Source organism: Macaca nemestrina, chromosome 17 (assembly GCF_043159975.1).
Source record: "Macaca nemestrina isolate mMacNem1 chromosome 17, mMacNem.hap1, whole genome shotgun sequence".
In the NCBI taxonomy this organism is placed as follows: Eukaryota; Metazoa; Chordata; class Mammalia; order Primates; family Cercopithecidae; genus Macaca; species Macaca nemestrina.
Genome location: NC_092141.1, coordinates 40,705,716 through 40,719,148, shown reverse-complemented (window position 1 = coordinate 40,719,148; position 13,433 = coordinate 40,705,716). Strand labels below are relative to the sequence as shown.

The 13,433-nt window shown below is 45.1% G+C and overlaps 1 protein-coding gene across 3 annotated transcripts in view; it reads right to left on the bottom strand.

Annotated features, from left to right (window-relative positions):
• Window positions 1-13,433, bottom strand: part of LOC105485195 (ring finger protein 135) — a 32,667-nt gene that overhangs the window by 4,446 nt on the left and 14,788 nt on the right. For 2 of the 3 annotated variants that reach the window (XM_011747413.3, XM_011747414.3), the window contains 2 exons: window positions 9,994-10,156; window positions 242-331 (listed from right to left, as the gene is read on the bottom strand). In XM_011747413.3, coding sequence (XP_011745715.2) covers window positions 242-331; window positions 9,994-10,156 — 253 coding nt within the window. The remainder of the gene's footprint in view (window positions 1-241; window positions 332-9,993; window positions 10,157-13,433) is intronic. The other variant, XM_011747415.3, reaches the window with a different exon arrangement.

Sequence of the window (13,433 nt, the reverse complement as noted above, 5' to 3'; positions counted from 1 at the left end):
TGGTGGCCACAGCAGAGAGGCTCAAAGGTTGGCTGGACTCTTGAGTGCTCTTGGATCTAGAGTCTCAACCTGCTTTGCCTTTGCAATCAGCTCCCCTCGTGGAGGGACCTAGTATAGGGAACACACTCATGTGCAGTAAGCCAAGGAGTGGCCCTAGCAGTAGGGAGATGGACATACGATGTTCTCGAAGCTCTGCTCCACAGCAAGCCAAACCCAGGTTTAAAGTGGACCACATACTTACACTGAGCAAACTGAGAAGCTCTCTTGAGTGCAGGGTGGCTCTGGTCAGGCAATGGGCATGAGGAGGAAGATGGGGCTTCCGGGAGTTCTCCTAAATAACAAAAAAATTAAGAGAGGAAAGTCCCATCAGAAAAAGGCAAACTGAAGGTATCCAAACATCATGATCAAGGCACATGGCTTGTCTTCTTATCATCTGCACATTTTTCAGTGTCAGGACTGGATCAGGCAGAGGCAGTGCCTGCAGCCCGGGTATGTGCACCTCCATGTTCTCACTGTGGACTTTTCACTCTTTCTTCACTAAGCTCTCAGCTCCTTGCTGGGAAAGATCTCGTCCATCTATGTGTTCTAAGCACCAAGCCCCATACCAGCCCCACAGATAGAAGGTATTTTATGCACACTCATAAAATAAAATTAACTAACACAGTTCCAGGGGATTGCAGCACCCTAACACCTAGAATATCCAGGATCCCCAAGTCAATGCTTTAAACAGGTGTTAAACTGGGTAACATGAGTTGGTGTGAAACTCATCACCACTGCTGACACCTCCTAATTCCCTCTCAATGTGCTAAAGTTTAATTATTAACTTAAAGCAGTCATCTGTGCTAGAGTGCAATGACCACGTCAGGCAGATAAGTAAGGGAAGTCCTAGAGTGCAGACTTTGAAGGCAAAATCTTGTCCTATTTGTATCTTGAAGTGACAGCAGCTGAAGTGAATCTAAGACTCTGCCTGAGAAGAGACAAAAGACCTTGTCTAGGGTGTGCTTGTGATAACTTAGGTCATGAGAGCAAGAGAGCTGCCTGTCAAGAGGTCATCCTCAAAGTTCAGGTGGGAACTGAAGCAATCCATGTGTCCATAGAAAGAGAAATGGATAAAGAAATGTGATGTATACATACAATGGAATATTATTTAACCTTAAAAAGTAACAAATTATGGCAGGGCGTGGTGGCTCACACCTGTAATCCCAGCACTTTGGGAGGCCAAGGCGGGCAGATCACAAGGTCAGGAGTTCAAGACCAGCCTGGCCAATATGGTGAAACCCCATCTCTACTAAAAATACAAAAATTAGCCAGGTGTGGTGGCACGCGGCTGTAGTTCCAGCTACTTGGGAAGCTGAGGCAGGAGAATCGCTTGAACCCGGGAGGCGGAGGTTGCAGTGAGCCGAGATCATGACACTGACTCCAGCCTGGGCGACAAAGCGAGACTCCATCTCAAAAAAAAGGTAATGAATTCTGGCTAGACACGGTGGCTCACGCCTGTAATCCCAGCACTTTGGGAGGCTGAGATGGGCAGATCACCTGAGGTCAGGAGTTCCAGACCTCCCTGGCCAACATGGCAAAACCCTGTTGCTACTAAAAATACACACACACACACACACACACACACACACACACACAAAATTAGTCAGGGGTGGCAGCACATGCCTATAATCCCAGCTACTACTCAGGAGGCAGAGGTGGGAGAATCGCTTGAATCCAGGAGGCACAGGTTGCAGTGAGTTGAGATCGTGCCACTGCACTCCAGCCTGGATGATAGAGCAAGACTCCATCTCAAACAACAACAAAAAAGTAACAAATTCTGATATATGCTACAACATAGGTGAGCTTGGGGAACATTACACTAAGTGAAGTAAACCTCTCACACACAAATATTGTATGATTCCACTCACATGAGGTATCTAGAATAGTCAAATTCATAGACAGAAAGTGGAATAGTGGTTGCTGGGTGTGAGGGGGTTGAGGGAATGTGGAATTGTTGCTTAATGGATATAGTTTCAATTCTGCAACATGAAGCAAGGCATGGTGGCCCATGCTTATAGTCCCAGCTAGTTAGGAGGCTGAGGCAGGAGGATCACTTGAGGCCAGGAGTTCCAGACCAGCCTGGGCAACATAATGAGACCCTGTCTCTACAAAACAATTCTTTTTTTTTTTTTTTTTTTTTTTTTGAGATGGAGCGCTCTGTCGCCCGGGCTGGAGTGCAGTGGCGCAATCTCAGCTCACTGCAAGCTCCACCTCCCGGGTTCACGCCATTCTCCTGCCTCAGCCGCCCGAGTAGCTGGGACTACGGACGCCTGCCACCACACCCGGCTAATTGTTTGTATTTTTAGTAGAGACAGGGTTTCACCATGTTAGCCAGGATGGTCTCGATCTCCTGATCTTGTGATCCGCCCACCTCGGCCTCCCAAAGTGCTGGGATTACAGGCCAAACAATTCTTTAAATAGCTGAACATGGCGGTGTGAGCCTACAGTCCTGGCTACTGGGGAGGCTGAAGCAGGAGGACTGAGGTTACAGTGAGCCATGGTTGTGCCACTGTACTCTAGCCTGGGCAACAAAGTAAGACCTATCCCTAAAATTAAAATTAAAGTTACAGGTCAGGCACAGTGGCTCACACCTGTAATCCCAGCACTTTGGGAGGCCAAGACAGGTGGATCACCTGAGCCCAGGAGTTCAAGACCAGCCTGGCCAACATGGCGTAACCCTGTCTCCACTAAAAATACAAAACGAATTAGCCAGGTGTGGTGGTGGATGCCTGTAATGCCAGCTACTCCGGAGGCTGAGGCAGGAGAATCGTTTGAACCCAGGAGGTGGAGGTTGCAGTGAGCCAAGATCGTGCCATTGCATTCCAGCCTGGGCAACAAGAGTGAAACTCCGTATCAAAAAAAAAAAAAAATTAAAGTTACAAAAAAGAAAATGATCTGGAGATTGGTTATATGATAATGTAAGCACACTTAACAGTACTGAGCTCTGAGCTGCCTACATTTTTGTTGTTGTAGCCAAGGCTGGAGTGCAGTGGCCCGATTTCAGCTCACTACAACTTCTGCCTCCCAGGTTCAAGTGATACTCCCACTTCAGCCTCCCAAGTAGCTGGGACTACAGGCGTGCGCCACCACAGCAGGCTAGTTTTTGTATTTTTGGTAGAGAAGTGGGTCTCACTGTTATCCAGGCTGCTCTTGAACTCCTGGACTCAGGTGATGTGCCCACCTCAACCTCCCAAAGTGCTGTGATTACAGGCGTGAGCCACTGCACCTGACTGAGCTGCCTACTTGAAAACAGTAAATTTTATGTTATATGTATTTTCACCACAATTTAGAAAAACACAAACTTCAGATGAATATCACTGTTCTCCTATTTAGCTGATAGGATTGTTACTTATTGTTAATTAGTGTTTTTAAAATGTTTGACTGGGCACAGTGGCTCACGCCTGTAATCCCAACAATTTTGGGAAGTTGAGTCAGGAGGATCACTTGAGCCCAAGGGTGGGAGACCAGCCTGGGCAACATGGCAAAACCCCATCTCTACAAAAAGTACAAAAAAATTAGCTGAGTGTGGTGGCACACGCCTGTATTCCCAGCTACTTGGGAGTCTTCGGCGGGAAGATCACCTGAGCCTGGGAGATTGAGGCTGCAGTGACTGCGCCACTGCACTCCAGCCTGGGTAACAAAGAACCTGCCTCAAAATAAAAAAATTAATTAATTAATTAATTCAGCAGAATGCAGATTATAAACAAAAGAAAAAGAAAGGAAAAAAATTTTTATAAACGTTTGCAAGACCTACTGAAGTTATTTATTTATTTTTTTAATTAACACTCCCTAATACTTTTATCTCTATTGATGAGAGAAATAATCTACACTTAACCATGGAAAAACTGATAATTTTCCAAAGAATCATGGTTATCCAGTTAAGAGCAACATTTTAAGCAGAGCAATATCCTTAAACATGAAAATGCTATGAGATATGTCTATAAAGTGGCACTACGCAAATCTTATTTAAAATTCGCTAGGGGCTCAGTGTGGTGGTTCATGCCTATAATCCCAGCGCTTTGGGAGCCAAAGCACAAGGATTGCTGGAGGCTAGGAGATCAACACCAGCCTGGGCAATAAAGTGAGATCCCTGTCTCTATTTAAAAAACAAATAAGGCCAGGCGCAGTGGCTCACGCCTGTAATCCCAGCACTTTAGGAGGCTGAGGCAGGCAGATCACCTGAGGTCAGGAGTTTAAGACCAGCCCGGCCAACATGGTGAAACCCCGTCTTTACTAAAAATACAAAAATTAACCAGATGTGGTGGTGGCAGCTTGTAATCCCAGCTGCTCAGGAGGCTGAGGTAGGAGAATCGCTTGAACCCGGGAGGCAGAGGCTGTGGTGAGCCGAAATCATGCCACTGCACTCCAGCCTGGGCAACAGAGCGAGACTCTGTCTCAAAAATAATAATAATAATAATAAACAAATAAAACAAAATGCACTAGGATACATGCTGAGATATACTTGAAATGAGTCAAAGGTTTAAATGTAAAACATGAAACCACAGATTTAAATGTAAACTGTAAAAGTAAAAACACACACATATACCTGAGAAAATTCCTTTCTAAACTTCAGGGCGTTGAGTTTTCTAACTAAAACTTAAAATCTACAATGCATAAAAGAAAAAACGAATAAAATTTACTACATGAAAATAGAAGCAAGACCTCTTCTCCACAAAAAAATAAACAAAAAATTAACTGAGCGTGGTAGCGCCACCTGCAGTCCCACCTACTCAAGGAGCTAAGATGAACTAATTGCTTGAGCCCAGGAGTTCCAGGCCAGCCTAGGCAACATAGCAAAACCCTGTCTCTCCCCAAAACACAAGAATTAGCCGGGCGCGCTGACATGTGCCTGCGGTCCCAGCTACTCAGGAGGCTAAGGAGGGAGGATCACTTGAGCCTGGGAGGTCAAGGCTGGGGTGAGCCATGATCGCACCACTGCACTCCAGCCTGGGCAACAAAGTAAAACCTTGTCTCAAAAAAATAAAAAAGAAATATTTAGAGCCCAGGAATTGCCACAGCACTCTAGTCAACCAGTCTAGGCAACAGAACAAGACCCTGTCTCCTGTCTCTAAAAAAAAAAAATTGAGGCCAGGCATGGTGGTTCACACCTGTAATCCCAGCACTTTGGCAGGCAGAGATAGAAGGATTGCTTGAGCCTAGGAGTTTGAGACCAGCCTGGGCAAAACAGTGAGATTTCATCTCTATAAAAAATTATGTAAAGGCCAGGCGCGGTGGCTCATTCCTGTGTAATCCCAACACGTTGGGAGGCCAAAGCAGGTGGATCACCTGAGGTCAGGAGTTTGAGACCAGCCTGACCAACATGGAAAAACCCTGTCTCTACTAAAAATATAAAAATTAGCCAGGTGTGGTGGCACAGGCCTGTAATCTCAGCTACTTGGGAGACTAAGGCAGGAGAATCGTTTGAACCCGGGAGACAGATGTTGCAGTGAGCCAGGTCACACTTTTGCACTTTAGCCTGGGGAACAAGAGCGAAACTCCTTAAAAAAAAAAAAAAAAAATTATGTAAATTTAAAAATGTCTATATGGCATTATAAAACCTGTAAAAGATACATAAAAAGACAAATGACATATTAAGAAACAAAATTTGCAATTCATATAACAAATAAAAGGTTAATCTCTTTAATTTACAAAGAGCTCCTAAATGTCAATTTTTAGAAGACCAATAACACAAGATATGAAAGACAATTCATGGAGAAACACAAATTAAAAGTGTAGTATAGGCCGGGCATGGTGGCTCATGCCTGTAATCCCAGCACTTTGGGAGACCGAGGGAAGCAGATCACCTGAGGTCAGGAGTTCGAGACCAGCCTGACCAACATGGCAAAACCCTGCCTCTACTAAAAGTACAAAAATTAGTCAGGCCTGGTGGCGGTGCCTATAAGCCCAGCTACTCAGGAGGCTGAGGCAGGAGAATCACTTGAACCTGGGAGACAGAGGTCGCAGCGTGCTGAGATCGCCCCACTGTGCTCCAACCTGGACGACAAGAACAAGATTCAGTCTCAAAAAAAACAAAAAACAAAAAAAACCCAAAAACGTGCAGTATACTCTCACATCAATATATTTTCTTGAGTCACAGTTTCATTCTTATTGCCCAGGCTGGAGGACAATGGCACAGTCTTGGCTCACTACAACCTCTGCCTGCCGGGTTCAAGCGATTCTCCTGCCTCAACCTCCCAAGTATCTGGGATTACAGGCACCCACCACCAAGACTGGCTAATTTCACATCAATATTTTCACCCATGAGATTGGTTTAAAAAAAAAAAAGGAGGCCGGGCGCAGTGGCTCAAGCCTGTAATCCCAGCACTTTGGGAGGCCGAGGTGGGCGGATCACGAGGTCAGGAGATCAAGACCATCCTGGCTAACCCGGTGAAACCCTGTCTCTACTAAAAAATACAAAAAAACTAGCCGGGCGAGGTGGCGGGCGCCTGTAGTCCCAGCTGCTCGGGAGGCTGAGGCAGGAGAATGGCGTGAACCCGGGAGGCAGAGCTTGCAGTGAGCTGAGATCTGGCCACTGCACTCCAGCCTGGGCGACAGAGCGAGACTCCGTCTCAAAAAAAAAAAAAAGGCAAATGTCTGCCAACACACTCAGTTGGCAGGTTGGGGACACACACTTTTTCTGTGGGAGTGAAGACTGGTATAACCCAACAGGAGGGTGATTTAGCAATGTATATCAAAATGACAAATGAATTCACCCTATGACCCAGCTAGCTTCACTACAATTTGAGCTACAATTATATCTGCACCCATATGAAACAATGTACATGCAGTTATTGATTTTAGCATTATTTGTTACTGTAAACAATTGGAAACAATCATGCATTCACCTGTAGAGGACTGAGTAAATAAATATTGGCATACCCAGATATTAGAATACTGAGCAGCTGTAAAAGGGAAAATGCGGCCGGGTGCGGCGGCTCATGCCTGTAATCCCAGCACTTTGGGAGGCCAAGGCAGGTGGATCACAAGGTCAGGAGATCGAGACCATCTTGGCTAACACGGTGAAACCCTGTCTCTACTAAAAATACAAAAAATTAGCCGGGCGTGGTGGCGGGCGCCTGTAGTCCCAGCTACTCAGGAGGCCGAGGCAGGAGAATGAGTGATCCCAGGAGGCAAAGCTTGCAGTGAGCCAAGATCACACCACTGCACTCCAGCCTGGGCAACACAGCAAGACTCCGTCTAAAAAAAAAAAAGGGGGGGGGGGCGTGGAAATGCTCTAGGTACTAAAAAAAGCAAAGAAAAAATGTCCTAAGTACTGTACTGTAAAATGAAGATTAAGTAAAAGACAAAAGCAAAATGCAGGATAATATACATAATGTGCTATCTTTTGTGTATTAAAAAAAGATTGGGAGAAAGAAGAATATAAATTCATATTCGCTGACATTTGCATAAATAACTTCTGAACACTCAAAAAACTGTAATAAAAGTGGTACACTGAGATGAGAGAATGGGGCAATTGGCAAGGATGGAAGAGAGACTGGGCTGTATGCCCTTTTTATACTGTTCGTTGTTTTGTTTTTTTTTGAGACGGAGCTTCGCGCTTGTCACCCATACTGGAGTGCAGTGGCTCACTGCAACCTCCGCCTTCCGGGTTCAAGTGATTTTCCTGCCTAAGCCTCTGGAGTAGCTGGCACTACTGGAGCGTGCCACCACATCTGGCTAATTTTTTGTAGTTTTAGTAGAGACGGGGTTTCACCATGTTGGCCAGGCTGGTCTCGAACTCCTGACCTCAGGTGATCCACCTGCCTCGGCCTCACAGTGCTGGGATTACAGGCATGAGCCACGGCGCCCAGTCCTGTTTTGATTTTTGAATGAGAAATTTTAAATGTAACCCCCCAAAATTTAAAAATTGATCTTAAATTTGTATAAATAAAATCACTAAGGAACCCAACCTAAGTTTAGAAGCACACAGGATACGAAGGTGCTTCTTTCTCAGATAATTTTTGGAACAATAAACTGCTCTCTAATTGTTTTCCTTAAGAAACTTTTCCCAAGGAATCATGCTTCTGCATTTACATAAGAAATGATTCTTATTCTTCTTTTTTTTTTTTTTTTTTTGAGACAGAGTTTCATTCTTGTTGCCTAGGCTAGAGTACAATGGTGCAACCTCTGCCTCCCAGGTTCAAGTGATTCTTGTGCCTCCACCTCCTGAGTAGCTGGGATTACAGGCACCCGCCACCACGTCCAGCTAATTTTTGTGTTTTTAGTAGAGACAGGGTTTCGCCAGGTTGACCGGGCTGGTCTTGAACTCTTGGCCTCAGGTGATCCACCCGCCTCAGTCTCCCAAAGTGCTGGGATTACAGGCATGAGCCACTGCGCCGGCCAGAAATGATTTTTAAAGTAGCATAAGATTGTTTAAATATGAAAATATAAAGGATATAAAAGCTATCAGAAGAGGAAAAGCTATAGAAGAAATGCCTCTAAAGCATATGAAGCTAGCAGTGGCCAGAGCAGGAGGAAGAACCCTGGGAGACCAGATAGAGCTAACGTCTAATGTCTGACAAGAAGGTGTTAGTTATTTTTCAATAACTCTGGAAGAACAACAGAGAAACTACAGGACCAGGACAGAAAAGTTCTTTTCTATATTGTACTATTTAATATTAATATTAACACACTCCCCAGAGATTATATCTTAATAGACTGTATCAAGAACTAGTTACAAAGTGGCATGCTGGTTTCATTTGTTTGTAGACAAGATCTCCCTCTGTTGCCCAGGATGGAATGCAGTGGCATGATCACTCAGCCTTGAACCCCTGGCTCAAGTGATCCTCCAGCCTTAGCCTACAGAGTAGCTGGGACTACAGGTGTGCACCAACACATCTGGTTATTTTTTATTTTTTGTAGAGACAGGATCTCTCTCCATTGTCCAGGCTGGTCTCGAACTCTTGGCCTCAAGAGATCCTCTCATCTCAGCCTCCCAAAGCACTGGGATTACAGGCATGAGCCACCGCACTTGGCCTATATGCTTTGTTAAGAAAGACATTTACAGCCAGGTGCGGTGGCTCACACCTGTAATCCTAGCACTTTGGGAGGCTGAGGCGAGCCTTGAGGTCAGGAGTTCGAGATCAGCCTGTCCAACATGGTGAAACTCTGTCTCTACTTTAAAATAAAAAAAAGAAAAGAAAAAAAAAAAAAACCCGTGAAAATTAGCCAGGCATGGTGGCGCACGCCTGTAATTCCAGCCAAGATCGCACCACTGCACTCAAGCCTGGGTGACGGAGTAAGACTCTGTCTCAAAATAAAACAAAAACAAAAACAAAATAATTTAAAAAAAAAAAAAAAAAGGAAGACATTTACTAGTTAAAAATTTAAGGCTGGGCACGGTGGCTCACGCCTGTAATCCCAGCACTTTGGGAGGCTGAGGAGGGCAGATCATGAGGTCAGGAGATCGAGACCAGCCTGGCCAACATGGTGAAACCCCATCTCTACCAAAAACACAAAAAATTAGCCAAGCATGGTGGCGGCGCCTGTAGTCCCAGCTACTCGCGAGGCTGAGGCAAGAGAATGGCCTGAACCAGGAGGCAGAGCTTGCAGTGAGTCGAGATGGCGCCACTGCCCTCCAGCCTGCGCGACACAGCGAGACTTCATCTCAAAAAAAAAAAAAAAAAAAGAAAAAAAGAAAAAAAAATTTTTAAGTGGCCTTTTCAGAATCTCTGCAGTAAGATAACACACTTGATCAGTAAGGACCTGGGTGCATGGATCTTCAAAAATGAGTTTCTATCTATTAAGGACTTGTGATACATCACACCTTCAGTCATTGCCAAAAACATTCAGCCACAAAATCACTTCAGCCCACCCCTACCTGATTCATGACACCACAGTGGTAATACAGTGGGACTCTGGGATCCTATCCCCAGAGAACAAAGCCATGGAGCACTTTGCCACTCCCTGCAACTTCCATATTTAATCATCCTCCAATAAGTAAGATCAGCTCACCCTGCGTTTGTGCTTCAGGAGCCTCTTTCCGGGCGACGTTTTCTCGTAATTTTTCCTGAATTTCTTCTAGGTCTTGGAGAATATCTCTGATTCTCCCTGCAGCTGTGTCGGAAATCAACAGCTTTGGAGAAGTCATGGAAAGATCCACCCCAGAAGAAAAAACCTATTGATGAATCATTTAAAACTGAATAAATGGAAGTCCCCTATGCAGTCTATCAACTATTATATTCAAGTTCTTTTATTCATCTATAATTTTCTATGTAATTCCCAGCAAGTTTTTTTTTTTTTGGTTTTTTTTGTTTTGTTTTGTTTTGTTTGTTTTTTTTTTTTTGAGACGGAGTCTCGCTCTGTCGCCCAGGCTGGAGTGCAGTGGCGCGATCTCGGCTCACTGCAAGCTCCACCTCCTGGGTTTACGCCATTCTCCTGCCTCAGCCTCCTGAGTAGCTGGGACTACAGGCACCCGCCACCGCGCCCGGCTAATTTTTTGTATTTTTAGTAGAGACGGGGTTTCACCGTGGTCTCGATCTCCTGACCTTGTGATCCGCCCGCCTCGGCCTCCCAAAGTGCTGGGATTACAGGCGTGAGCCACCGCGCCCGGCCCAGCAAGTTTTTAAAAACAAAATTAGGCCCTCAAAAAATATGCCTTGAAAACAATCTGGAATAATACATAACTACAGCAAAAATATCAAAGAGTGGTTATTTCTGGGTGATGGGGTTATGGAGCATTTTAATTTGCTTTATTTAATGCTATGTGTTTTCTAATATTTTGCACAATAAACATGGATTTCTTAGGTAATACCAAAAAAGTTTTAACATTTTTAGGCACATCTTTTTTTTTTTTTTTTTTTTTTTTTGAGACGGAATCTCGCTCTGTCACCCAGGCTGGAGTGCAGTGGCCGGATCTCAGCTCACTGCAAGCTCCGCCTCCCAGGTTTATGCCATTCTCCTGCCTCAGCCTCCCAAGTAGCTGGGACTGCAGGCGCCCGCCACCTCGCCCGGCTAGTTTTTTATATTTTTTAGTAGAGACGGGGTTTCATCGTGTTAGCCAGGATGGTCTCGATCTCCTGACCTCATGATCCGCCCGTCTCGCCTCCCAAAGTGCTGGGATTACAGGCTTGAGCCACCGCGCCCGGCCTTTAGGCACATCTTATAGGGGCTTTATAAAATAAATACTACAGATAGTTACTGAGATAAACCATGGAGGTCAGAATAACCTTTTCAGCTGGGTGTGGTGGCTCACACCTATAATCCCAGCTACATGGAGGGTGAGGCAGGAGAATCACTTGAATCTGGAAGGTAGAGGTTGTAGTGAGCTGAGAAGATCATGCCACTGCACTACAGCCTGAGCGACAGAGCGAGATTCCATTTCAAAAAAAAAAAAAAAGAACGTTTTCCCACCTCTATCATTATATCATGTCGCTTCCCAAGAGCTACCTCTCAAATTGCCTGCATCTAGGTCCTGCTTGCTGGGGCCTCCAACACATGCTCCCTGATTTTCTCTAGCCTCAGGTCCTGTTCTTCCCCAATACAGCCCTTTATCTGCTTACCAACTTCAACCCCTGACTTTCCTTCCCACCTTTGCATAATCCACTCCCCATTCTTTCCACCAATCAAAATATGGTAGTATTACACTTATTGAGTGTCTTCTACATGCTAGGTATTGCCCTTCTCTCATTTGCATAACAACCTCACAAAGTAGGTTTAGCAACCTGTAAAGAATCTCCATTTTACAAAAGAAGATGAAGTTCATGAAGGTTAACTAAATTGCCACAGTTAATTATAACAGCCCACATTTTAACATTACTTAAGCACTTTTTTATACCTCTTTTAATCCTCACAATAAACCAATGATGTGGCAGGCCCTGTATCATTATTTCTATATTACAGATAGGAACCTGAGACGTAGATGGATGAAGTGACTTGCCCAAGGTCCTAATACTAGTGAATGACAATGTCAAGTCTGAAAGTCAGACTTTCCTTTCTTTTTTCTGAGACGGAGTTTCACTCTGTTTCCCAGGCTGGAGGGCAGTGGCGCGATCTTGGCTCACTGTAAACTCCGCTTCCCAGGTTCACGCCATTCTCCTGCCTCAGCCTCCTTAGTAGCTGGGACTACAGGTGCCCACCACCAGCCCAGCTAATTTTTTGTATTTTTAGTAGAGTCAGGGTTTCACCACATTAGCCAGGATGGTCTCAATCTCCTGACCTTGTGATTTGCCCGTCTCGGCCTCCCAAAGTGCTGGGATTACAGGCGTGAGCCACCACGCCCGGCCGGACTCTCAGACTTTCTATCCCAACACGTCGCATCTCTGAAGATGCATTTATTTATACATTCAGTGGGTATTTGTTGAGCCCCTACTATAAGTGGGTACTTGGGTACTGTGCTAGTGCCTGGGGACACAATGGTGGACAAAAGAACAAAAGCATCAGCCAGGCGCAGTGGCGCACACCTGTAATCCCAGCACTTTGAGAGGCTGAGGCAGGTGGATCACAAGATCGGGAGTTTGAGGCCAGCCTGGCCAATATGGTGAAACCCCATCTCTACTAAAAATACAAAAATTAGCCAGGCGTGGTGGCAGGCACCTGTAGTACAAGCTACTCAGGAGGCTGAGGCAAGAGAATCACCTGAAGCTGGGAGGCGGAGGTTGCAATGAGCTGAGATGGCACCACTGCACTCCAGCCTGGCAACAGAGCAAGACTCTGTCTCAAAAAAAAAAAAAATCAAAAGTCCCTATTCTCATGAAGTTGAGAGTCCAGTGCAGGAAAAGGGAGGGGGACAGACATTAATATAGAGTATGGCACAAGTCATTACAAAGGTGCAATGGTGATAACTACTACAAATGAAAGGTACATGGAGTCCTCAGAGCCTCTAATGGGGGGATTTGATTTGTTTAAGGAAATCAGTGAAGGCTTCTCTCTGAAGAAATGATGTTCTAGCTAGGATCTGAAAGATGAGCAAGTATTACCTAAGTGATGGAGGAAAAGGAGAGCATTCCATGAAGGGTGCCCTGTAGTGGGAAGACGCAAGACACATTGGAGGGACTGTGCAGAGAGTGCAGCTGGAGCTCACAGAGCCAGGCGGCATGAGCAGAGATGAGATTTGAGAGGCAGACAGAGATGGAATCCTACAGGGCTTTGTTGGTCCTGTGAGGATTTGGGTCTTACTCCTGAGCAAACTGATGTAATTTGAATGTTTTAAGCAGATGAGTTACATTTTCAGATTGATGTTTGTGGTAGTCACTGTGATGACCGTGAGGAAAACAGACTAGAAGAGGGAGAGTGGAGCATTTGGAAGGCTATGACAGCAATCCAGGCATAAAATTATCAGAGGCTGGGATTAGAGAAGTCTCAAAGGAGCTCGAGAATAAGTAAATAGATTTGAGAGGTAATTAGGCAGGTCTTAAAGCTACAATATGCTGCATATTAGGGTAAGGGAGAAGAAG